Raw genomic sequence first — 24,041 nt, forward strand, 5'->3', positions numbered from 1 at the left:
CATATCCTGTTTTCTTACTGTAATGTTTTTAGCACATAGACCATGGCGCACGAAAGGAAAGTGGCAAATGTGGCAATACAGACTGAAGCTTTTAATATTTCATTATATATATATATATATACGGGGAGTCATTTCCACCTGAAACTTCGTTTGATGCGTAAATCATTTGCACAGACACAGCATGTTTCCCTCATGTCAAAGAGAAATCAGATTTTTATTCAATATCATTCACATCCACACTTCCACAGAGACCTGTCTCTTGCTAAAACTGTACAGTACATTCATTTAGACCAGATTTTGCAGATCACGTGAACTGTGTTTCAACTGCCTGTTGCTGACCGTAGTACAGAGAGATGTCCAAGAGCAGGTCAGTGTTCCTTTGGTTACCCTATTTAATGATTATCCAAGTCTGAGGTGCATCAACACTTGGATTAGTGGAGGGGTGGAAAAAAGAAAAGAAAAAAGGGGGCGATATTTTGGCTTTGTTAAGGCATGATTGTCCACAAACAACTTCCTTTCTTTAATTCATGAACAAAAATGAATATAAAGCACTTTACTGGAGTATATGTTTACAGTACGGATAAGCACTACTGTTCACAATGACAACAATCATGATTAGGAATTTAACATATCACTTTTTAAAATTTTTTTTAAATTTTTCTTCTACCTTTTCTTTTCTGCAGAACTGGCCTAAAGTGAAGTCTTTCCATTCTGTTCTTACGTCTGCGTTACATCAGAGGCACATTAACATGATCTGGCCTTTGTTAGACCAAAAAAAAGGCCTAGCTTTAAATCACACATAAACACATCAATGTGATGCAAAAAAAGCAAATGTGGGAAGAGTTACAGTATAACAAGTAAGAACTAAAGAAAACAGACCTTTGGGAGAATACTTTGAATTAAAATACCATTCTCATTGAGAACCTTTGCAGATAATACAGCTTGCACTTCACTGGTTAAAACTGTTATGATTCTGCTTGCTCATTCGTCTCATTACTGAGAGGTGCTGAGTGGCTTAGTTGTGAGTGAGGCTTGTGAAATAAGCAGAAACAATCTTTCAAAGGCTACTTTGACATTTGTTTCTGCACCTGCTTCTGTCCCTCAGTTATGTACTGTAAATCTCAAGCATTCATTAACATAACCACCACACACTGTGCGCTCAAATATCTCACCAGTAAATCTTAATTTATGGCTGAGAAAGTTCATGTCATAAGACGATATGTCGCTTCCTGCAGAGATCCGGATGTAACTGATGCATTTTGAGACAAGAACACTGTGCGGGTAAAGTTTTTTTTTAAATAACAGTCTTTGTGTTCTCTCCAGAAAAGCACACAGTGTGTACAGTTTGTGTGTCTGGTACACGCAGTAAATATAGAATTCATCCATCAGATGTTTACGTTTCACTTAATCTGGTTGGTTTCCTTGGCAATAGAGGTTGGGCCCGGACTGTTGGATGAACTGGCACGAGATGCAATACCCTTCCAACCAAACAGAGCTTCCTGTTGGACAAAGAAAGGAAGGTTATGTTTTAGCTTGGTGTTAGAAGAGTTGCATCACACAGATATAAAAGTGCTAGTGTGTATTGTTGCATATGTTATATAACTGTTGTGTTACTGCTACATCATAAAACCCCAAATGACCTGCACGGTCCCCAGAGAAAGGGTCCAGCCTCCAGGCGAGTCTCCCCCCTGGGACTTTGCTGCAGTGGGGGTTAAAACGCCAGAACTGGTGGCCTGAGCTGAAACTTGAGACGCAGGAGCTTCTGCATCTGGTGCCAAAGCCGGGAAGGTTTGTGTGACTGAAGCAGGGATCATCTGTGTGTTCTGAGCTGGTGCCACGACCGTTTCCTCTTCGATCGGTGTTTCTTGAGAGCCGCCCAGAACAGACGAAGAGTTTGAAAGTGGTGGAACCGACACAGAGATGAAACTGGGTGCTGGGCTGCACTCCCCTGAGGTGCTGGGGGGAGTGTGAGTATGCTTCTTCCTGCGGAGCGTGTCAATCCAGCTGGAGCTATGTCTGGAGGCAAAGGATGCCAGGGCCAGAGACGAGAGCCTCATATTTTTCCCTGATGTGATTAGCTCTCCAAAGCCTTCCTGATGGGCGAAGGCATAGCCGGATCTCCTTGAACCACCACGGGCGCCCAGACGACCCTCTGACACACTGCCGGTACCACGCCAAGCACTTCCAGTGTTACGACCTGGCGGCTTTCGTCTCTTCTGCCGCACCAGCTGAGTGTAACGAACCTGGAGAACGATGAGACAGAATATGGGACATTGTTTCAGCTTATAGGAACACGGCTAGTTCACCATAGCCACACAAATAAGATCATCCAAAAACAAAAAACAAAAAATAAATCCCCCCAAAACAAAACAAAAACTCAAACTAATATTTGCACCATTTGACAACAAAATTAAAACTGAAAGTTTCAGCAAAACTTTCAGTTTTAGGACTTCTAAACCATCACATTTTTTCAAACTTTTATGCATCCTGCCTTATTTTTAGTCTTTGTAGGCACTGCATCTATCCAGCAGTTCATCAAACTATTTCTGCTGCTTTTAAACTCATGTTTTAGGTCATCGAAACCCAGAACATTTTGCACTTAAATTAAACCAAATATCAAAATTAACCTCATCATAAAAAAATCAGTAATAGTGACTGTTGAGAAACTACATGCAAATCAAAGCAGGAACTTCTTCACAACATCTTGACATCGGCTTCGGTTGGACGCACGGCTAAGCTCAAGACATAACGTCTGATAAAGCCACACACTTATCTTGGATGAATTTACTGAAAGCAAGTCATGACATTAGGGGAAACTGATTAGGTCAATATTTGCAGGGTATTAAAGTGCACTGTGTCGGTTAGCAATAAGTCCCGACCACCCCACACAAAGACACACAAAGATAAAATGTTTTTACACATGCAGTTAATCATTGCACAGAGTTCAAACTGACGTTCTAGAAAGACTGTAAAGCATGTTGCAAGGAAGAAGATGGAGACATCAGTGTTAGAAACGCTGTGTTTTTGTGTGTTTTCTCACCGTGTCTGAGAGCTGAGGTTTGAGGTCCAGCTTGAGGAAGCGGAACGCCAAAACTGGAACTATGCATATTGCTGTTGCCAGTGCAATCGTTAACCACACGACTGGCTGCAATAATGTGCTCTGGGCACTACCTGCACTTACAAACAGACAGAGAACAGACAAATGTGTTTTAGACACGTCTTGCTTTTCACTGTGTACACATGATTATTATTATTATCTCCAACAGTAATGCATGTGGTGCAATGAAGTGATATCAGATTATACAAAATCAATCTATTCTCAGTACTGAAACTTACTTGTGTTTAGTTTTTAGACTCACAAAATGTGAGTCTAAAAACTGTGAGTGATTTTCAATACAAAAAATGGAAGTATGTAAATTATCAATGAAAACAAATTGGTGTTGGCAGAATGATATCGGCTAAGAAGAATTACAGTATTTGATTTGCTGGCACACATGTGGCTGAGAAATGGGAGCAGGGACGAACCTACAAAGTGGAACTGATTAGGAAAGATCCTGAAGAGGGTCTGACTGTGCAGAGCAAACATGATGATGAAATAGGAGCCCAGAGAGCCCCACACAAACACATGGTTGAACACTGTCCAGAAGCCGGTATCGAGAACAATCTACAAACACAGACATGCAAACAAAACAAAACAAAAAGAATAAACCCCCAGAAAACAGCAGATGCTCACAGTTAATATGCCACTCCTGAACAATTAATTGTTATACAACACTGAGCTTGCCACTTCCCTGCATTTCTTTATATTTTGCTAGTAAAATGGGAAACAGGTGCAGCGGTTTATTGAAATCTGTGCAAATATACATGGAAATACAGGATATAAGCATTAATACACAATTCTAATGAGTTTGAAAATTAATATTGTGTATGACCATCTTTAATCTTCATCTCAGCCTGAGCTCTCTTAGACAAGCTTTCTTGTAATTTCTTTAAGTAGTCTTCAGGAATATTTCTCCAGGCTTCTTTAAGTAGAGCCTCAAAGCTCTACTTTGGATCTTGGCTTCCTTTTGTTCTGTTCTCTGTTGACATGATCCCACAATCCTTCAGTAATGTTGAGATCTGAGCTCTGGGGAGGCCAGTCCATGACTCATAGTGTTTTTTTAGGTGCACCTTTACTGCATTCCCAGTGTCTTTGGGATCACTGTCATGCTGAAAAATGAAGCTGTTGCCAATCAGATGCTTTCCCGATGGTACTGCATGGCGGGTCAAAATCTGATGGCACTTTTCCGGCGTTTCATCAATTTTGACAAGTTCTCCAACACCACTGGTTGAAATGCTGCTATAAACCATGACGGAGTCTCCACCATGTTTTATAGATGACTCACTGTTCTCCGTACGTATTGATGATGATTTGAAACAAAAATTTCACATTTGGATTCATCCTTCCATAAAGCCTGAAGCCACTGATTATTTAAGTTCAGTTCATGTGTAATTTGGCATACCTCTTCTAAAGGAAGAGAGAGTTTCTCATCCACTGAGACCACTTTTGATGAACAGTAGATGGCTAAACTGCAGCGCCAGATGCATCTATATTTCTTCACGATGTTATTTTCAATACAAATGAAAAAAAAGATCCTTCTCTGAAAGTAATTAGGTACAAAGACTAGATGAGAAGAAACTGGGAATGTAATTTAAAGAAAAACCTTGCAAGACCAGAAATGACAGAAAGTCTGGCTCCTTTGAAGTAAAATATAAAGAAATGAGGGGTGGCTCAACACTTTGCACAGCACTCTGTGAGACAGTCGCCTGCTTAAAGCACTCTACAGTTCCTCACCTGTACACTGACCACAATAACCAGGGCTGTCGCTGTGGTGACTGCAAAGGTCTGGTAGTCAGCGAGGGGTACTCCGTTGCTCTGAGTGGCATTGGACAGGACAGCATATGGAACAAAAAACAGCACCACTGATGTGTAGATGCCCTGGGCAATGCAGATGAAGAACTCTCTCTTGTTGAAGAGGAGGTTGAGCTGCCCGGGCTCATACAACTTTGGATATTCCAAACTTCTGTGATCAGGAACATCCTGCATTCATAGAGGAAGTGAGACGCTGCGTTTACTAAAATAACATTATATAGAAACTACAGCCAAAAATTGTGGCTTGGTGTTCTGAGCAAAATGCTAACATCAGCATGTGAAAACAGTTCCATATTTCACGCTAATCCTGAGTACTGTCACCTCAGTTAAAAGGATGTGGTGTTGAACTTGATTGTCTGGGACCTTTTTGTGTCTGTTCTAGTTTTCTCCCACAATGTGTGCAGTATTTTTAGCAATGGTCCAACGTGATAGACTCTGGCCAAAAACGTGTCTTATATACTTTTTTTTTTAAATTCATGAGGCAGATTTCAAATGCAAAAGAAAATTTTTTTCTGATTCATGAAACTTCATGGAGTTTTATAAAAATGAAATGTAAAATAAAATCTTATGAGAGCTCAATACAAAGGAATAAATGTGAAAGACCTGGTCAAATATCCCCATGGCCAGCACAGGGAGGGAGGTGTAGACAATGTTGAAGAGTGTGATGAAGTACTGATCGTATACAGTCTACAAAAAAAACCACACACAGACAGAGTTATAATCATGACTGTAACTCTTTATACTATGCTTTTATCATAACCTCTACTCTCTGACCTGGGCAGAAAAACCACAGAAGAAGCCAAACCAGAAGTGCACCATGGTGAAGGCAAAGTTCTTGTAGAAGAAGTAGCAGAGGAAACGGCACATACGCAGGTAGGACCAGCGGCCGTGGACCAGCAGGAGGCGCTGTAGAAAGCGGAACTGGGAAAAGGAGTAGTCACTGGCTAGCACAGCCTGGATGCCCTCCTGACCTGAGATACCAACTCCAATATGAGCACCTGGAAGCGTGCAGATGAAATGAAAAGACAAATTCAAGAGATTTTTTCCCCCAGTTTTCTATACAGACAGTGCTGGGAAAAAGGATTTGACCCCTTCCTGATGTCTTAGTTTTTATACATATTTGTCACACTTACACGTTTCAGATGATCAAAGAAATTTTACTTTCACTAGACAACTCTAAATCTTTCATTTTTTTGTGTGTTTTTTGAGCCACTCAGAGGTGGACTTGCTGTGTGTTAATTGTCCTGGTGCATAACCCAAGTGAGACTGAGCTTCAGGGCACGAACTGATGGCTGGAGATTCTTCTTCAGCAGAGAGCAGAATTTAGGCTTCCATGAATTATGGCAAGTCGTCCTGAAGCAGCAAATCAACCCCAGATCACAGTACAACCACCATGTGTGATTATTGGTATGATGTCCTTTTTATGAAAAGCTGTGTTAGTTTTATGCCAAAGGCACTCAAACCTTTAAAAAAGTTCAACTTTTGTCTCATCAGTCCACAGAATATTTTCACAAAAGAGATCATCAAGATGTTTTTGATAATTGATGTTTTTGAAACAAGCCTTTGTGTTCTTTTTGGTCACTAGTGGTTTTTTAACTTTTGAATTCACCCATTGATGCCATTTTTGTTGAATCTCTTTCTTATTGTTGACTCACAAACTCTGATCTTAACTGAAGCAAATGAGGCCTGCAGTCTCATATTGAAATTTCTTTGAACCTTTGAAACACGATGAGTGTGACAAATATGCAAAGAACTAAGAAACCAGAATGGGGCAAACACTTATTTGCCCCAGTGTAGACAATGGTAAAAGTTTCACACTGTTTTTTTCTCAGATGTGTATGATATCAATGAGAGGGGAAAACCAAAATGGTCATCCAAAGCACTCAGCTTTGACACCTCACACGCCTACTGTTCAAACCTTCTGTTTATCAAGGGCAGACAGTCAGAAGAAAGACTGAAATAAAACAACTGTTGCATAAAGGACCAGAGCATAATAATAAATAAATAGGATTATTATAAACTGTGAATAATATAAAGCTACTTGCAGAGTCCAAGAGAAAAGAAATAGAGTACAGGGACATATGGACACAACAGGTTACCTTTAGGCCCTGCTGTCTGTATTTTACACAATCTAATAAGTGAAAACTGTGGCAAAAGCTAACTCTAGCTAATAAAACTTTATCATTTTCTAACCTGTTCTCTCGGTTATGAGCTATAGTTAATGCCATGTTGAATAACTTAGCAACGTTAGCATGCTCATTACCTTCCTGTTGAGAAGACTAATGCCACACAACATTATGTGGAGGAAGAAAGCGGTAGCCAGAAAATGTTTTCACAACTTGGGAACCCAAGGTTCCCACAAACTTCCCACAAACTTCCCACTAACTGCTGGTAACTGATTGGGAAACCAGCATTACCATCAGTAAAACCATAATTCTCAGTTTAACTAGAGTATGTGTTCCATTTTCAATAGCTGGACAAAAAGAGCACAAGGGGGGAAAACGTTTGATTGTTTCGAGATTTTTAAATCAGAAATTACAGGAAGTGAACCAATCCTCCTCCTCACTACTGCACTGATTGCATTTCTGTTTTGCACTTGCATGCAGATATGTAGACATGATGTACATCCACAGACAAACACACACAGGCTGATGCACTTACAACACACTGATTACAAGACATGCAGAGAAACAGAGTGCTGAGGTATTAATAGTTTTCTCTTTTAGTTTGCCTTTAAGCTTAGAAATAAATATTATGAAGCAATGATTGACAGTATAGTTCAGTCTTAGTACAATTATTTGTACAATGAACAGTTCAAACACAAGCCTCCTTTCCATTAAACACAAATACGTTTTCTTCTAAACATCTTTTCAAAGCTTAACAGGACATATTTGGTGTTTTGGGATTTTAGGAGTGACACTAAAATTAAATGTGACTTCTGTCGATTTGTTTTGTTTGTCGGCGTCACATCCATCTATAAGCAGTGAACAAATCATTTTTAATAAGGCCTAAAAGAACACTGACAACCAAACCTTTACCTCAGGAGGAGTCCTGCAACACAGATTTCCACATGACCTACATCACTACTAGGAACAGCGTGCAGATAAACAACTTCTACAGCCGTACTTCTGCTTAGGATTTCCATTGCTTAAAAGTAGACAAGCCACCCAAATGGCTAAACCCAACTTCTCTCTTCTTTTCTGAAAACAATATTTCAGTTACACTTTTGCACAACTCACTTTTGATCATGCTGATGTCATTAGCACCGTCTCCTATAGCCAGCGTGACGGCCTTCTTGTGCTTCTTGATGAGCTCCACCACCTGAGCTTTTTGCAGTGGCGTGACTCTGCAGCAGATGACCGCTTTGCACGCGCACGCTGTCGACACAAACTCTGCCTCCATGTCTGCTTCGAGAGCGTGGGCCTACCACAAGACAACGGAGAGAGGTTTTAGACGTTCAGGCGGTAAAAGGAGTCCAAGTTGCTGCTTTGAAGAAAAGTACTTAATGAGAAAGAATTGTTTTTATGTAACTAAGCTTAAATTTCCATGACAGATATCATGCAGGAGTGTTATTCATACCAGACTGTGACCGTTGATTACGAGGGCAAACTCTCCTGAGATGTTGTCCATTAAGTTAGAGAGAGGCAGAGGAGGAGGAAGGGGAGAGCCATGCAGCTGCTTCCCCACTCCTCCTCCTCTTCCACTTCCGCCTGCCGTATCACCTCCTTCTTGTCCTTCTTTGAATCCATTTCCATTGAAACATGGCTCCCCCCATCCCTGCATTCCCTCCTCTTTAACTCCATCTCTGGTACGTGACAGCTCAATCATCCTTTCCCTCGCTCTTCTAGAGAGGAAGACAAACAAAGCCCACATCAACAGTGTCTATCTGCATCACAGAGACATAATTACATGACAACATGATCATGCACAGCAAAAAAAAGAGATCTGAGTGTGGGATAAGGAATATAGACTCAAAAAAGCAAGTACATAGGGGATAGTTGGAAAAGTAACATGGATGTGAAGAAGATTAGTGATAATGGCAGGTTTTATCCTGAGCCTGATATTCCAATATAGGCTCTTTATAACTTGAGTAATTGCACTTTCCAAGTGAATTTGAACATTGCACAAAGAACATCAAAATACCAATTTAGAGTTTTGTCTTTGAAAGATAATTTTATTCTTTGGCTGTTTTGTTTTTTGACTCTCAAAGTGTCTTCTTTGCACCATTACACTGGATTTGCTCACTTTCTAAAAAAAAAAAAGAAAAAAGACTGACTTCATAGTTAAGGGGTATGTTGCAATGCTGCTCATATTTAACCTTGGGAGTTCTCAGCCATAATCAGTGATGACTGGGACTCTAACCCTTTGCTATCAGTTCATGTCATTTTGAATTGATCACTGAAGTCTGGGAAAAATCTCTTTAAATGATTCCTTTTTGCTTTTATCTAAAATGTCAGGGTCATGAATCAGTCCTTACAGGGTGAGCTGGATGATTTGACTAGAAATGAGTCAAGAAGCTCTGGTCACTGTCGAGTGATTCTCACAGAGTAGTTGGAACATTTTGCTACCACACCTACCGACTTCAATCATGCATACATTTCTTAGTTTCTGCCCGCCCGTCATCTGGAGTTTGGCATTTATCTAGATCCCACAGTGTACAGTCTAGTACAGTGTGCACATAACCAGACTGACCTGAGTTCTTGCCGTACGCTCTGGACGGTGTGGCCACTGATGATGAAAACCTCGGTCATATCATCTGTCAGCATCTTGCAGGAGTAGCCTATGTTTACAGCCGTTTCTGTGTGAAGGAATGGGAGAGGATCTAACAAATACAAGTGCTGCTTCAGTTAAAAGCTATTTGCTAATGTACTGCTCGTCATTTCAGCTACTTCTCCCTTTGCAGGCATGCCTCTGGCCTTATACTATAATAGCTGCTGCAGGCATGTCAGTCAACATGTCCCTTTATTTTTCATTCACTGCACTCATTCCTACAGCCTACGGTCCTTTGGTTATGACAGAATACATAATAAACTTCCAGAAATTAATTTTTCCAGTGCTAGCCCAGTAAATAGGTTCAGACTACAAAAGCAAGAGGGGTGTAGCAGTACTGTATGTTTACATGAATGACAATACACCCACACAGTCAAGGTGCAAATAGATGCACTGATGCTTAAAGTTTTCAGTTTCAACAACCTCCTCATCACAAGGATGCTGCTCTATAATTACTTTAAATTTTGCAGATTCTTTTGCGTTTTAAACCCTTGTCTAAACGGTTTAAATGTTTTAAACATGCACACTAAGTTCTGAAAGCTGGTGCAAAACTGTGTGCATCTCACCCTGTTTATCTCCAGTAAGAACCCAGATTTTAATGTTAGCCAGAGAGAGGACAGCGATGGTCTCTGGAACGCCTTCCTGCAGCTTGTCCTCTATAGCAGTGGCACCCAGAAGCTAGAACCACAGGCCGAGAGAGAGAGAAACACAAACAAATAAATGTCATATTTAAGGAAATTTAAGACGGGCTTAAATGCAATTTTTGTGATAACACTATGAGTAGAAAATCCAAACTCAAAAGCATATGTGTGCTCCAAATATAGAAAGTAAAAGAAAGGAATTTCCCTCAAACTGCTTAAGTTTCAGTGATCCCAACAAGTTCCCCTTGCTCATTGCAACATTTTTACTTTATTTGAACTTACATGAAGGGCAAATGGGCCCACACACACACACACACACACACACACACACACACACACACACACACACACACACACACGCAATAAATAAGACACATTATCTTGATACAGATTCATACATTATCTGAAAATAAACTCACTGACCATCATATTTTGTTCTATTTCCTCATAAGCTGCTGCCAGTCTATCCTCCCTGCAGTCTGTGGCCTTATCAGCAAAGCGGTGGCTCTCTGACCAGGCCTCCCATTCATCCTCTGACAGGTCCCTGTAGGCCAGAGCCAGGGTCCGTAACCCATCTGCTGCATACTCCTAGCACCAAAATTATACACATAAACATGTAGAAAAACAAAAATAAACAGCAGGGACATTAATAATCACATGACTAAGAATTAAGTAGTGTTGTTTGATGATTTTTAACTTATACTTAATCTAAGAAATGTGTCCTGCCATGATGAGGTTGACTGTCTCATTAGGAGAAGGTAAATAAAAATAAAATGCTGTTAAAAGTTGTTTTAAAGTGTGGAGACTCTAGATGGCAGTGCAGCTCAAGCCATCCGTCCAAGAGCTGACTTACATTGAGGTGGTCTGAAGTAATACTCATCACTTCCTGGTTACAAGGGTGGAGTCTTTCCAACAGAACAGTGTCAGCTCCTTTACAGTAGAGACGAATCCTGCCCTCTGGGTTACGTACTGAAAATAAAAAAGAGAGAAATGAAGAAAAAAACAATCTCAGCAATTCAGACAATTTTTCCATCACCTTTACAATAACAGAAGAACTCTTCAACAAAGGCCACCGGTAGTCTTTATAATTATGGGTGTATGTGTGTGTCCTCAGAGCCTGGCAGCAGAGGTAAAAGTAATTTATGACCAGAGGTCAAATTTACAGCATATTCATCCATTCATCCAATTCAGGTTCACTTGTTTTGGGCTGGAGCATATTTCAGCTGTAATGGGTCTAGAGGTGAGATACACCCTACACAGGTCACCAGGTTATTGCAGGGCCGCCACAGAGAGACAGACAATCATACACGTTCACGGGCAGTCCAGAATCACCAGTTAACCTAACATGCACGTCTTTGGACTGTGGGAGGAAGCCAGAGTAACCCACTTCACACAGAAAGACCAAAAAACCCTGAAAACAAAGGTTAAAACCCAGAACTTTTATGTAACAATGTGGCAACAAAGATAAAGATTGCACCACAATGCCATCCTGTACAACAGCACTGTACAGCCATACCAGTTTCTGCTATGGCAAGCTGTTAAGTGATTGTCTTGTGACATTGCAGATACACGTGGCCCTGAAAGGTCGAATGCACTGCAACTTACGAAAACACAAACAGAAAAATGCTGCAAAAGCACACAATGCACAATGAAAGTTAAAAAAACCGAAAGCTCACAAAACAAGACAATAATGTGACGTAAGTGACAGAAACCAAAATATGTGGAGGATTGCACTGAGACACGCTTGAAAGAAGCCAATGATTTATAAGTGTTGTTTTTGCATAATTGTTTCCTTTTCCATTGTGTGCTTTTGTAGAATTTTTCTATTTACTGGTGTTTTCTTATGTTGCTGTGCATTTGACCTCTCGGGGCCACCATACACAGGTCATCCAGGAAAGTTAAAAACATGAAGAAAAAGCACACATTCTTCAATAACGTGGCTCTGAGTAAGTACAAGTGGTTATTTTCTTAAGCCAACACTGCTGAGTGATTTTTTAGCTTCTTTCTTTTTTTTCTTCTTTTTAAATATAAACTAAAAATATTCAGATTATTATTATTATTTTTTTGTAGTTAAATCAGAAGAAAAGGCACGGATTGCTGCATACCTATAACAGACATTCGCTTGCGTATGTTGTTGAAGTCCAGTATGGCGAGCAGCGAGTAGGTGACGGTGCGTCCCATTTCTGTGGTGGTTATCGTCCCAGGTGTTCGGGAGCGAAACACAAAGCCAAAGTTTCGAGCCGCCGTCACTAAAGCGCCCTCGTCTGGAGACTGAGCCTTATAAACCAGCTCTCCTGTGCAGGCAGGTAAAACAGTCGTTAAATATTATACGATAACAAATGAGCAGATGTTGAGTTTTGATGTCATTATTTGCTGTTTTGCAGCTTCTCTCTTTTTTTAAGCTCACCCTCACTTTTCTCCTCACTCATAACAGTGTGACAGAGGGAGAGCAAGCGGAAAAACTCATGAGTGCACGAGTCTCCCACTTTCACTGATTCCAGCAGCTTGTCATCATAGAAGCAGAAGTCTGGGTCCGCCAGCGGGTTGAAGGGACTGAAGTCCAGCCTCTGAAGACAAATGAGTGATAAATAAAATCACAGGTGATAACAGACATGCATGTGATCTATGATTTATCAAGAAATACTCATACGCACCTTTGGCTGAGTTTCCAGTGGGTCTGTTAGATCACCTGACAAACACATCGGTACCACATGTATGAGGTCTGATATACGTATATCACGTATATACATACGGTCTCTGCTACATGCACATGTATTGTGTGTGTCCTTACCGTAACTCTGTCCATTGATGGAGCACTTATTGAACGTCATGATGTTCTGAGTGAGCGTTCCAGTCTTGTCACTGAAGATGTATTCAACCTAGGATCATTTTAGGAGTATATAACTACTCAAAGCAAAGCACGATGGATGGATTTGCAGAGTACAGAGTGAGTCTGGACACTTACTTGTCCCAGTTCCTCGTTCAGAGTGGTGGTCCTGGCCTCAGCTGCTGTGTTACATTGTGAGCAGAACATCTGTTGGTCCCAGTTAATGAAGTAGCTGTGACCGAGCCTGATCACCTCCACACTGAAGCAGGCGAGGAAGGGGAGAGGTTACAAACTCCGAGCCGTTCACAGTTTAAAATAAATGTAACTAAGTAAGCACAGAACAATACAAAGATTTTCTGGCCAAATACATTTGGCATGCAGTCAGTGCAGTTCACTGAGTTACTGATTACTAAGGACCAGATCTCTGCATACACAGTAAGATTGTGTGCATGTAAAGACAGAAAAGCATGTAGTGATTTTTTAAAATCACGTTTATACAGCTGTGTGCATGTTCCTCTTTTCTAAATCTCAGTCATTATGAAATTTACACATGTGCACAACTCTCATTTCCACTTCTCTGACTGGATATAGACACCAATACTTTCAATACTTGCACTCGTATTTGCACCTGAAGCTGTCTGGAAAACAAAAGACCACAACTAGCTTGACTTCTGGAGACACAAACAGAAGAAAAACTCTCGTAAATGAAAAATAATTGGGGCCATTGTACCGCTAGGCACCAGCGTTTTACAGCACTAATATTACCAATGAATGACTGCAATAAGAGGACTGATAAAACCAAGTACACGATAAATTTTCAATGATGTTTGCAAATGGCAAACACTATCTCCAACTGCTGCTTTATATTAATCGCTGTCTAATCTTTATCTCTACTTCCAAGTATTGTGGTTGACTTTCTATGTAAAGTTGGGAACACGCATGGTCACAAGTCCAGTATTATGCAAATTGTTGTGCAACCCATCATTTCTTGATATTTTGAAGTACAGCCATCTATTGACACACAGATTGCAAGATATAAGGAAGAAGTAAAGTTTATAAATGTTTATATATATGTGTGTGTGTGTGTTTAAATCCAGGTATGCTTTAACTGCTTTGGCAGTGTGTTTGGGATCACTGAAATGCTGAAACCAAGACAGAGCCTCGACTGTGTTTTACAGATGGCTGTAGACACTGTTGTATCTCTCTCTTTACCTGCTGTGAACATCTTGATTTGAACGGTCACTGTGAAAATTTCATATTTGGATTCATCACTCCATCAGACTTGTTGCCACTTCTTAACAGCTGCACTACTATTGAGGCCATTTCTAATGAAGCTTCAGAGAACAGCAGACGCTTCTTTTAGGTCCTGCGTCAGGTCTTTGCTTTGTCTTTTCCAATTCCATAAGGACTTTCAGATGCTATTCATCTGTTGTAGATAGTTCATTTTAGTTGTTGAGGTGTTAGGTTTTGAGTTAGTCGTCATTTTTATGTTTTAATGATTAACAAACACACAAAAACAAGCACTCCTACGAACATTGTCAGGTACACGGACTGGACTGAAAATGAGTGAAAAAGAAGCTAATGTCCAAAGAAACACTATAAATGATTTTCAGAAAGTCTGGAGCACTTTTGCTCAAGACCACTTGAGCAAAAGTAAGCAAAATATGAGGAAATGAGGGTTGGCTTAAGACTTTTGCACAGTATTCTATCCATGAGGTCCATACATTCTTTCTTTATAAACACCAGTTTATATGTGGGAAGGGCAAACACAGGGTTTTTGTCTGTAAGCATCATTTATATATTCTTATAGAACTATTGTTTTCTTCCTACCTGACATATAGAGAGATAGGCACGACGGTATTAAGAATGATGACGTAGGACCAAAAGGAGAGGAAGGCCGAGAACAGGAAGTTATTCACAGGAGTGTCCCAAGCCAGGTAGCTCTGGAACAAGGACCCCACCTCTTTCTCCCACCCTGCATTACCCACAGCCAGGATCATACCCATGCACACCAGGAAGCCAAATATCTGACAGAAAATGGACACAGAAGAAAAAGTAGAGAGTAAATAAATGAATTTTACAGTAAGATCTGTAGTCATTTAAGCCTAAGTTAGAACAGAATACATCACTAGTGTAGATATATGAAACTAAATTCAAGCCAGTGAGATCATCTCCTGAAATAGTTATGAGCTATGAAAATGAGAAGTGTGGGATGTCCTACCCAGAGGACCAGTGTGTTCATCAATCGATCGATACTCGTACGCTTAAACTTGGTGCGACCGCTGTTCTGCATTAGCTTGGTGTCTGGGCCTGGCAAACAGAAACAGGGTAAGACTTGCAACATACAGCAAATGCATTATTTTTCTGTGCAAACATGCACACACCTACCTGCAAAGATGACCAGGCCATAGCAAGCCTCTGTGTTGCGGAGCACACATCCTCGGAGGAGCATGTTCTGATTGGTCAGGCTGTATTTCTTCTCTCTCCAGTACAGAGTCCCGGAAAAACGATCCAGCTTGTTGTTGGGAGGCTCACACACCACCTCGCCTTCACACAAAGAAGAGTGTGGACAAGCAAAAATACAAAAATGTAAATTAGATGCTCATTCATAGTCATCTGAATCCAGTCACTGCTATGTTTTCAGAATTGAATTAATCACCCGGATGACATCACGCTGTTGTCGTGCACCTGAACACGTGCACAGAGGGAGGATCACACACCTTTTGTAAGCTGATGTCAGGCAAAACGTGAGCAGATTTGCTGCAGTAATGCATTTTCCCGAGCAGGTGAGGAGTGTGTGGGTGTGATGTGCTGACACAGTGATGCGGTGGCTGTGTGATAGGCTGCCATTCACTGGTGGTGGAGCGGTACAGAAAGTGTGTGTCTCTGTTTGTGTGTATGTGTGAATTTTAGTGTGCATTTGTTATCAGAAATGTGCATTAGCATGATTCTCCTCCTAACTCACCGTCAAATGAAGCCAAGTTGTTCGGGTCTCCAAGTTCAGATGTCACTGACACAGACTGACGCACCTTCATATTGGTCTCTCTGCAAGATAAAACCACACACAGCAGTTTAGATGTAGTGTTGCGTTCCTTCTGCAGATTTTAGGGTTTTTTTGGTCACGCGAACAGATGTTGAGGTGCAGTGTGTTTTCTGACCCGTCTAGCTCGGCTGTCTCGATGTAACAGAGACCATGAGGTTCAGTGCTAGACAACAGGAGCAGGTCAGCCTGAAAATGGATACAACAGCTGAGATTAGCATCAGCACGGTCAACATGGACTGAACTAGAAAAGCGCTGATGACAGAGCAACGACTGTTTGCATCTATTACAGCTACAAGAAAAGGCAGAATAATTGCAACTGAAAGCATGTTAGTGATTAAATGTAGCACTTCTAATGAGGCACATAATGCATTACAATCCATTTAGCATCAGAGCTTGTGGTCTACTGAAAGCTATTATGATCAAACAGAGGTCTAAAAACACGAGGAGATGCTGGTGCTGAACACTAAGCTGTTGTAATGGTAGATAAATGGGCCTTTTCGGACTACTGATCACTATGTTTTCTTTTGTTTCTGTGCTGGGTGCACACTTACTGCCACAAACTGGTTGTTTTCCAGTTTAATAATATCACCCACTCGAACATTCATCCACTTTTCATTTTGAAGCCTGGAAGAGCAAAACGAAGAGAAACAGTAAAAAAAAAAAAGAAGTAGCGGATGCTGCTCTATTTTAAGAAACCTCTTAAATCAAGATGGGTAAAATCTGAACAGGTAAGTTGTCAGATGTAATGACTCACGAGCCACGGATGAGGACCTGAGACTGACGATTGTTCACTTGGTTGTCGCTCTTGTGACGAAACTGGAGATGACAAAAGGCAACGTGTAGTAGAAATACAGACTCGTATCTGTGCCTGTGGTGCATGAAAACATACTCACGTAGTCATCCGTGGCATCCTTTACTGCAGTGATGCTCAGCACCAGAGCTAAAGGCACGATGGTGGTGAACCAGGAGAGGGAGGAGATCTGAGGTATCAACTAAACACAGGGAGACAAAGCTTATTATGCAAATTACTTTTAAAAAGGAAGACAAAGGCAGTGGAAGATACAGAGATAGCTACGTCTAACCCCAGCCACATCAAAGACAGCTTGTTATGATGGTGAGTGTACCTGATGGTACAAAATCGTGGTAAGACAGTACCAAGGAGGCAAAAACAACAAAGCTACAGTACACTGGTTTGTTTGGGTAGTTTTAAAATAAGCATTTGTTCAATAATAGACCCCTAACTTCACCAGAGTGTTAGGAACCAAACCGTGCTTTTAGTTTAACTATAAAATAATATAACATTTTGGGGCTTTGAAATGAGTTTAAAGGAGCTGAGGGGGTATGATTTCATTTTATCTAGCAAGGTTTAAGATTGCAACTAACTCAATATCTCTAGCCTAATGAACAGGAGAACTTACAGTGGCTTCTAAAAATCCAAAAACATAAAATAATCAACAGCAGCTCTGTTAGCCTGGACTTAAAATCAGCATCCTCACTGCCCCACAGTCACGTGCTAATGATGTGCAGGTTTCCCTGCATACCATTTGATTACACACTCATTTACTATTATTTAAAATATTGATAATTGATAACATGCCATCACTACAATCATACAGTAGAGTGCCAAAGTACTGCACGTAATGAAATTTTGCTGCTGGTGTGCAGAAAAAGTTCCAAGGATCAGCGGGGTTCAGCCTCTGGTGCGTGTGTTTTTCTGGCTTTATTATGACAGGAAAGCTAGAGGAGAGAACAGGGGGAAGAGGCGCAGCAAGTGGCCTTGGGCCTCTGGTCTGGCCTTACAGCATATAGTTTGCCTCATTCACACAATGAGCAAACTGTGTGTATGAATTTTCATGTTACTCCATCTACTAGACATTATGACATTATCAAGAGGCAGTTGTTGCCAGTGAAATGTGTTTGAAATGATTTTTTATGAAAATAACTAATCTCATATTCCGCATGGATGTTTTTTTCATCTTATTCTCAAGTGCAGGAAACTGTGAGGCTCACTACTTCCCTGAAAGTCTTTTATTAATAGCTTATTTTCCATTTCTACAACAGATTAGATCAGCCATTTGGAATTTGAATGTACCAATATTCATCTAATTTTGTACCACCAAACTTTAACTAACAGTTACTGATCACGGTCCTTTAAGGGCGTTAACTAGAAAATCATGTGCCCCTTATGCCTCCTGTCTGTCTTTGATTTCTCACCTGTAGTATGAGCAGGAAAAGAAAGTAGGTGTTGGCTACTTCCTGGAACTGCTCAAACAGATTGACGGGCAGAAACGTGATGATGTTGTACTTGGATGTCATGATGCAGTTACTCTGGAGGATTAGGAGGGAAGAAAATACCTCTCAGTTAAATTGCTTTATGAGTATAAATATTTCGAATATGTACAATAGAAAACAGCAAACTCTCTTACGGCATACTGAAACTTTTCGTTGTACTCTCTGTCATTGGCTCTGACCCTTCTCTCCTCCTCTGTGGAAACACAGCACACAAGATGAGTCATTACGGCATCAAAACAAACACATGCAGTAAGTCTGCATAAGAACGAATTTTTAGCATGTCTAGCAAACTGCAGAGTTTAAAAATGTCGGCACTATTCACAGCTTCCTAAAACCTGGAAACAAAAGACAGGGAATCAAGCAGTGCAATCAAGACGTTCATTGTCATATACACCCCAAAACACAGTGGTTACACTGAGCAATGATTGTTTTACTTTGTGAGTTGCCCTCACAGTAAAATAAATAACTACACTAAAAAAAAAAGAAAAGAGTAATAAGCATAGAAAAACAAATAAGACAAATGAAGTAGTATGTACAGAAGGCTCAATTGTGGTTAGAATATAAAGTACAAGATACTTATGGATGCTATCTTACTTACTAATGGTAATGGACATTCAGAATGTATGAGTGTTATTATATAAAACTGTATTATATTGTGTGCAATTGCAGTTGTACCGGTCAGTATGGAAGAAAACAGCCGGCAGTGTTGAAGCATGTATTCATACTTTTGTGCACCCCTCCTCCTGACCTTGCACTTTATCCTATTGCTGTTTTAAGCTTTCTGTTATGCTGATGCAAAGTAGGTTGGGAGTTCCCCTCCTCATCTTCCTCCAACACCAGTTGCTTCTCTTCTAATATTAATGAAATGGCTTTTAAAATGAAATGACTGGTCATTTTGAACAGGGTTGCACACACACACACACATGCACACCAAAGTAATAATATCCAAGACCAAGCGCATGTTTTGTGCACAAAAGCACAGTGCTTAGCATACTTTTGACAGATTTGTGAAAGGCAGTGAGGTGCCACAGGAAGGGACATCACACAACAGAAACCGATAGGCTATAATCAAATGCCGGCACATAAACAAAGACACTGTGGTTTCCTGTGTTTCTGCAGCACGGTGAAGCTTTCGCACTGCTCATAACCTACATCTTTGTCCCTGCTGCATTCAGCTTCACCAAAAGAGACAGAGGCCACTTAAAGTGATCCCATTAGAGCTGCACTTTACCGTCAGGTTATAAGACAGATCTGATGTGACAGATTAGCTCTGGTCGGCTTTAGACCAGCTGCGCCTTTGTCAGGGTTGTTTTAGTAAATTTAGAAAAACACGTTACGTCCACTTATTGCTGATGGTGTTGAGTGAGACTGACAATGAGAGGGACACTAGCAGAAATGATTACATCATTGTTTGTTATGTTGATAAAATATTGGCATATTTAAATGTTTTTTGCTCCGGTTTATTAAAGAGGTCAGTTCACAACTACGGTCCCCATATGGAAAAGATATATATAAATCTTATAAAGTTTTTATCTGTCTTGTATGAAACTTGTATGAAAAGCATACAAGAGTGAAAACACATATAAGATCCCTTGAAAATTATATAATGAAACTTGTATGTTTTGTATATTTACTAAAAAAATATATGAAAGTAATGAGAAAGTGGCCACTTTCATGAGTAAATCATATATGTTTTTACTATTTCTTTTCCATATGGGTCACCTCATGGTGCTTTACACTGTAAAGCAAGGACCATACAACATTATAGAAATAACCCCAACAATGCAATAATTTCCGGTAAAGTGCTTGTTAGGCTGGCAACTCCCTGTTACCACATAGAGACCTCAAGCAGAACCACGCTCAGTGAAGAGTAACTATCTGCCAGGACCGGAAAAAGAAGGCCGAGAAAACAAAAGCATGGTCAAAATTTGTTGCACAGTGCCCTGAAAAAGCATTTGCCCCTTCCCAATTTCTTTTTTTAATATATTTGTCTAACATTCAACAATTTGGGGGTTCAGTATCTCACCCAAGGACACTCTGGCATGCAGACAGAAAAAGTGCAGGATTGAACCACTGCCCTTCTGATTAATAGATAACCTGCACTACCTCCTGAGCCAAAGCCACAAAACCAGATTTAGATATTTTTGCGTGACTTGTAAAAGATTGCCCATGCTGGAAAACCATCCAGTGCAACTAAATTAAAACAATTCTACGAAGAAGAGTGGACCATAATTCCTCCACAGTGATGTTAACGCAAGTAAATACAAAACTGTAGTCTTTAACTTTGTTCATTATTAAAATTTGTTTGTATGATCCAAAGCATGTAAGTGTGACAAAGCCCCCAGGAAGAGGCAAATTGTTTTTCATTGTTTCCAAAAGCAAGTGAGTTACTTTTGTTTTTAATATTCCTATCTGTCACTGCGGCTGTTGTTGAGTAGCACGATTTATTAGAAAAAAAATCTAAATAGTTACATAAGAAAAATTATTTTAGGCATCAACTTCCCTTTCTTGGAGTTTCTATCTGACAGATGTGAGATTTCTGGGTGCATGCAAAAGAGCTGTGAATGTGATTGTGCACAATCCACAAACTTTTCCAATCCCTCTGGCATTTCTCCTCCTAAGACGAAGGTCATCGTGCTGTTTTCTGAGACAAATGTCCACCAGAGAGATCTGTCTGACGTGCAGTGCCAAGCCTGCTGGGAAAAGCCAAGATCCTTGTGCCAGCTAAGCACCAATGTGAAGTCAGGACCAGCCTGTGTCTGTCCCAGCCACTGCTGTGCAAGCTGAACACCTCAGCCTAAATGCATGAGCATCTTTAACAAACTGCTCAGTAAGTGTTTAATGTCTCTGACAACTTCAAGGGCATTAGAAGCCCTGACGCAAGCTGCACACCATACAGTAAACCTGCGTGAATCTATAAAGCGCCATTACGGAGAAACTTTCAGTGGCAGCCTTACTTTCAGCATAAGGTTTCCATAAAGGGCTGAGACACAAACGAGTTAATATATATTGATTTAAACTAAAATAACTAATGTCATATAGAAAGAGTAACTGTAACCTAATACAAAAGCACTAATTTTGTTTCATCTACCTTCCTGTCTCTTTAACACTGTCTCTGCTCATGGCTGGACATGTGAGGACACAATCTCCTTACATCTCCACAAGCGACACACTCGCACAACAGAGTTAGTGCAGATTGAATTCAGAACAATAACGACCACAGTCATTCAATGTGAATTGCAGTACGGGAAGCGCTAATGTCCCTGCCACGACTAAAACCAAGTCAGGGTCAGATCAGACTGCGGAGAAGTGAGCATCACTCACAGTGGCTGATCTAATTAGGTGAAAAGGGGATAGCGGAGTCGTGTGCAGCCCGGCACGCGCATACGGTGATCTAATTTACTGGAAAACAATGCTAGTGACACAGTCAGAGAATGATGGAGTGGAGGTCAAATGAAGGTGCACATCCAGGGTGATTTGAGATAGTTAACCTAAGGAATAAGAATACAGATGGAGCAGTGCAGAGGAGGGCTGGCGCCTGAATGATTGATCAGGGACTCACGCAGCAGAGACATGAACATCAGCCACATGAACATCAGCCACATATTTAGACAGGACCCAAGCAAAACTCTGGTGTTTGGCATAATTCACTGACGTAACAGAGATTCACTGTCAGCACGAAACACCGGAAAACAGCTGAGATTAAGCAACTAGTTTAAGGCTGTTGGGGTCAACTCCAAAAGATACAGACTGAAGTGTGAAATCAGAAGAACAACAGATATCTCTCTGTTATCAAATCTTAGGAGAATGCTGATGTGTAAAAACGTGAACAGTCACTGATGACACAAAGTGCTACAGTGCAAAAAACCCCAAACAAACCAACTAGGTCTGTGATGCAGAGATGTAATATGACACATATGCAAAAGAGAGTGAGACAGAGATGAAGCAGCAGGAATGAGACTTGGACTCAGATGGGATGAAGATGAGAGATGATATTTATTAGGAAACAAATAAATAAATAGTTTGCACGATGAACAGCCTCCTGGCGGTGAAGACAGTAAAAACTTCTTCCCAACTTCAGCCTTAATTTTCCCCGCACAGACTCGTACCTGTCCGCCTCTTTTTCGATTTTCTTCCATCCAGTCCTCTCTTTTTCTTTCCTTGCAGGGGGAAAAAAACGACTGGAAACCATTTCTCCGGGATGTCTTTGAGCACTGTCATCTTAAATTTCTTTAAGTCACAGTGTGATTTTTTTTTTTTTTTCCTTTTTAAGTCGCTGGATATGCGCTGTTTCAGTAACAAGTCACAGCCACATCTGACCGTCACGTCTCCGCAAGGACGCGCGCACGAAGCTCCGGCCCCAGCTCAGTCAAGTTAGATTAGAGACTCAGTCCCAGTCTCTGTTGCTTATTGCTCCATCCCCTCCCCCAAAATATACACACGTGCACGCGATGTCCACCCCTTGCTGATTTGTCTTCCTCCTTCCGCGGGATCAGTGATGTCATCTTTTTTTTCTAATTAGGAAAATAAAGCGCAGGGCTCGGACCTGTATTTTCTGTGAACATCGTGCTTTATGTGAAGTTTGCAGGAACGATGTCAAACAGTGCAGCGTCATCAAACCAAGTATCCTCACTGCATCCTCACTGTCAGCCTCATCCGAAACATAAACACTGATGCTCATGTAGGCATTACGCAATCTCAAAGGCGAGAGGCGTTACCATGGAAGCCGCATTACCACGGGTCCTACAGCCGAAACTGGTCGCCATTTTGGATCCAAAGTCGTTTTTTCGTGTGTGGAGTCCAATTGTCGTTTGGCGCCAAAATGTCCGGTGCAGGAGTTCAGTGTCCTGCGTGATCCTAACGTTAGGTGTGCCGCAGTGGGAAGGGCCAGACAGGTGCCCGGGCACGTGCTGAGCGGCGATCCTCGTGTTGAGGCTGAGGCTCTCCCTGATCTATATGTCAAGCATGCGCCTGAGAAACCAAAACAAAGCACCGCGGGGGGCGAACAGGCAACTTCCTCTACAAACAGCAGGTTGTTTTGGCACATGAAGAGTTAGTTTACACCTATCAGAACTGATTTGACGGGGCAGGAATTATGGATGGGGACTGATGACGGCAAGGTACAACAATTACATTATGGCAGTCTCTTTAATGACCTGCAATGCATCACTGATGAAACCACTTCACTTTGATCAGCATCTGCAGGCGTCTTGTATTCAGAGATCATGAGCTCTGATTTGACTTTTTCTTTTCAGAGATGAGCGCACACAGATCGTGTGAAGGCTTAGGGATAGATAGATAAAAGCACGGCTAATACTTCTGTATGACTCTGAGTGTGATTGGGTGAATGAGACTGCAGTAGAAAGCGATTTGAGAGCTCAAATTGAATAGAAAGGCAGTATATAAATACCATAGGCCACTTACCACCTAATCAATAATGGCAATTCATTCATTCATTCATTCATTCAACATTAGTCAGGTTTTTACCATGCATAAATCTCGTATTTCACCTGTACCTAATCTCTATTCTTTTCTTGTATTCTAATAATTAGTATT

General features: G+C 40.9%; 1 protein-coding gene across 1 annotated transcript; it reads right to left on the bottom strand.

Annotated features, from left to right (window-relative positions):
* Nucleotides 1-235: 235 nt before the first annotated feature.
* atp8b2 (ATPase phospholipid transporting 8B2) lies at nucleotides 236-22,742 on the bottom strand. Its single transcript, XM_006804912.2, has 29 exons — nucleotides 22,595-22,742; nucleotides 18,620-18,678; nucleotides 18,408-18,521; nucleotides 17,087-17,185; nucleotides 16,948-17,009; nucleotides 16,745-16,817; nucleotides 16,309-16,379; nucleotides 16,116-16,195; nucleotides 15,539-15,697; nucleotides 15,372-15,460; nucleotides 14,981-15,177; nucleotides 13,289-13,409; nucleotides 13,115-13,202; nucleotides 12,978-13,012; nucleotides 12,731-12,890; nucleotides 12,429-12,617; nucleotides 11,177-11,292; nucleotides 10,747-10,911; nucleotides 10,249-10,360; nucleotides 9,605-9,710; nucleotides 8,492-8,756; nucleotides 8,152-8,335; nucleotides 5,687-5,910; nucleotides 5,516-5,599; nucleotides 4,835-5,080; nucleotides 3,526-3,664; nucleotides 3,041-3,171; nucleotides 1,641-2,243; nucleotides 236-1,499 (listed from the first exon to the last, which is right to left on the bottom strand). The coding sequence occupies exons 1-29, from the start codon at nucleotides 22,704-22,706 to the stop codon at nucleotides 1,401-1,403; spliced, it is 4,182 nt and encodes a 1,393-aa protein (XP_006804975.2). The 5' UTR covers nucleotides 22,707-22,742; the 3' UTR covers nucleotides 236-1,400.
* Nucleotides 22,743-24,041: the final 1,299 nt, after the last annotated feature.

This window comes from Neolamprologus brichardi, chromosome 11 (genome assembly GCF_056152115.1).
Source record: "Neolamprologus brichardi isolate AB-2024 chromosome 11, ASM5615211v1, whole genome shotgun sequence".
Taxonomy (NCBI): Eukaryota; Metazoa; Chordata; class Actinopteri; order Cichliformes; family Cichlidae; genus Neolamprologus; species Neolamprologus brichardi.

What these genes read in the sequence shown, in the direction of transcription:
- atp8b2 (XM_006804912.2), bottom strand. Translation starts at nt 22,706, where the DNA reads ATGACAGTGCTCAAAGACATCCCGGAGAAATGGTTTCCAGTCGTTTTT. An exon ending in CACTGGAAACTCAGCCAAAG is followed by an intron (nt 12,891 to 12,977) that starts GTGCGTATGAGT and finishes ATTTGTCTTCAG; the next exon opens with AGGCTGGACTTCAGTCCCTT. An exon ending in CCATGGGGATATTTGACCAG is followed by an intron (nt 5,081 to 5,515) that starts GTCTTTCACATT and finishes CTATGAATGCAG; the next exon opens with GATGTTCCTGATCACAGAAG.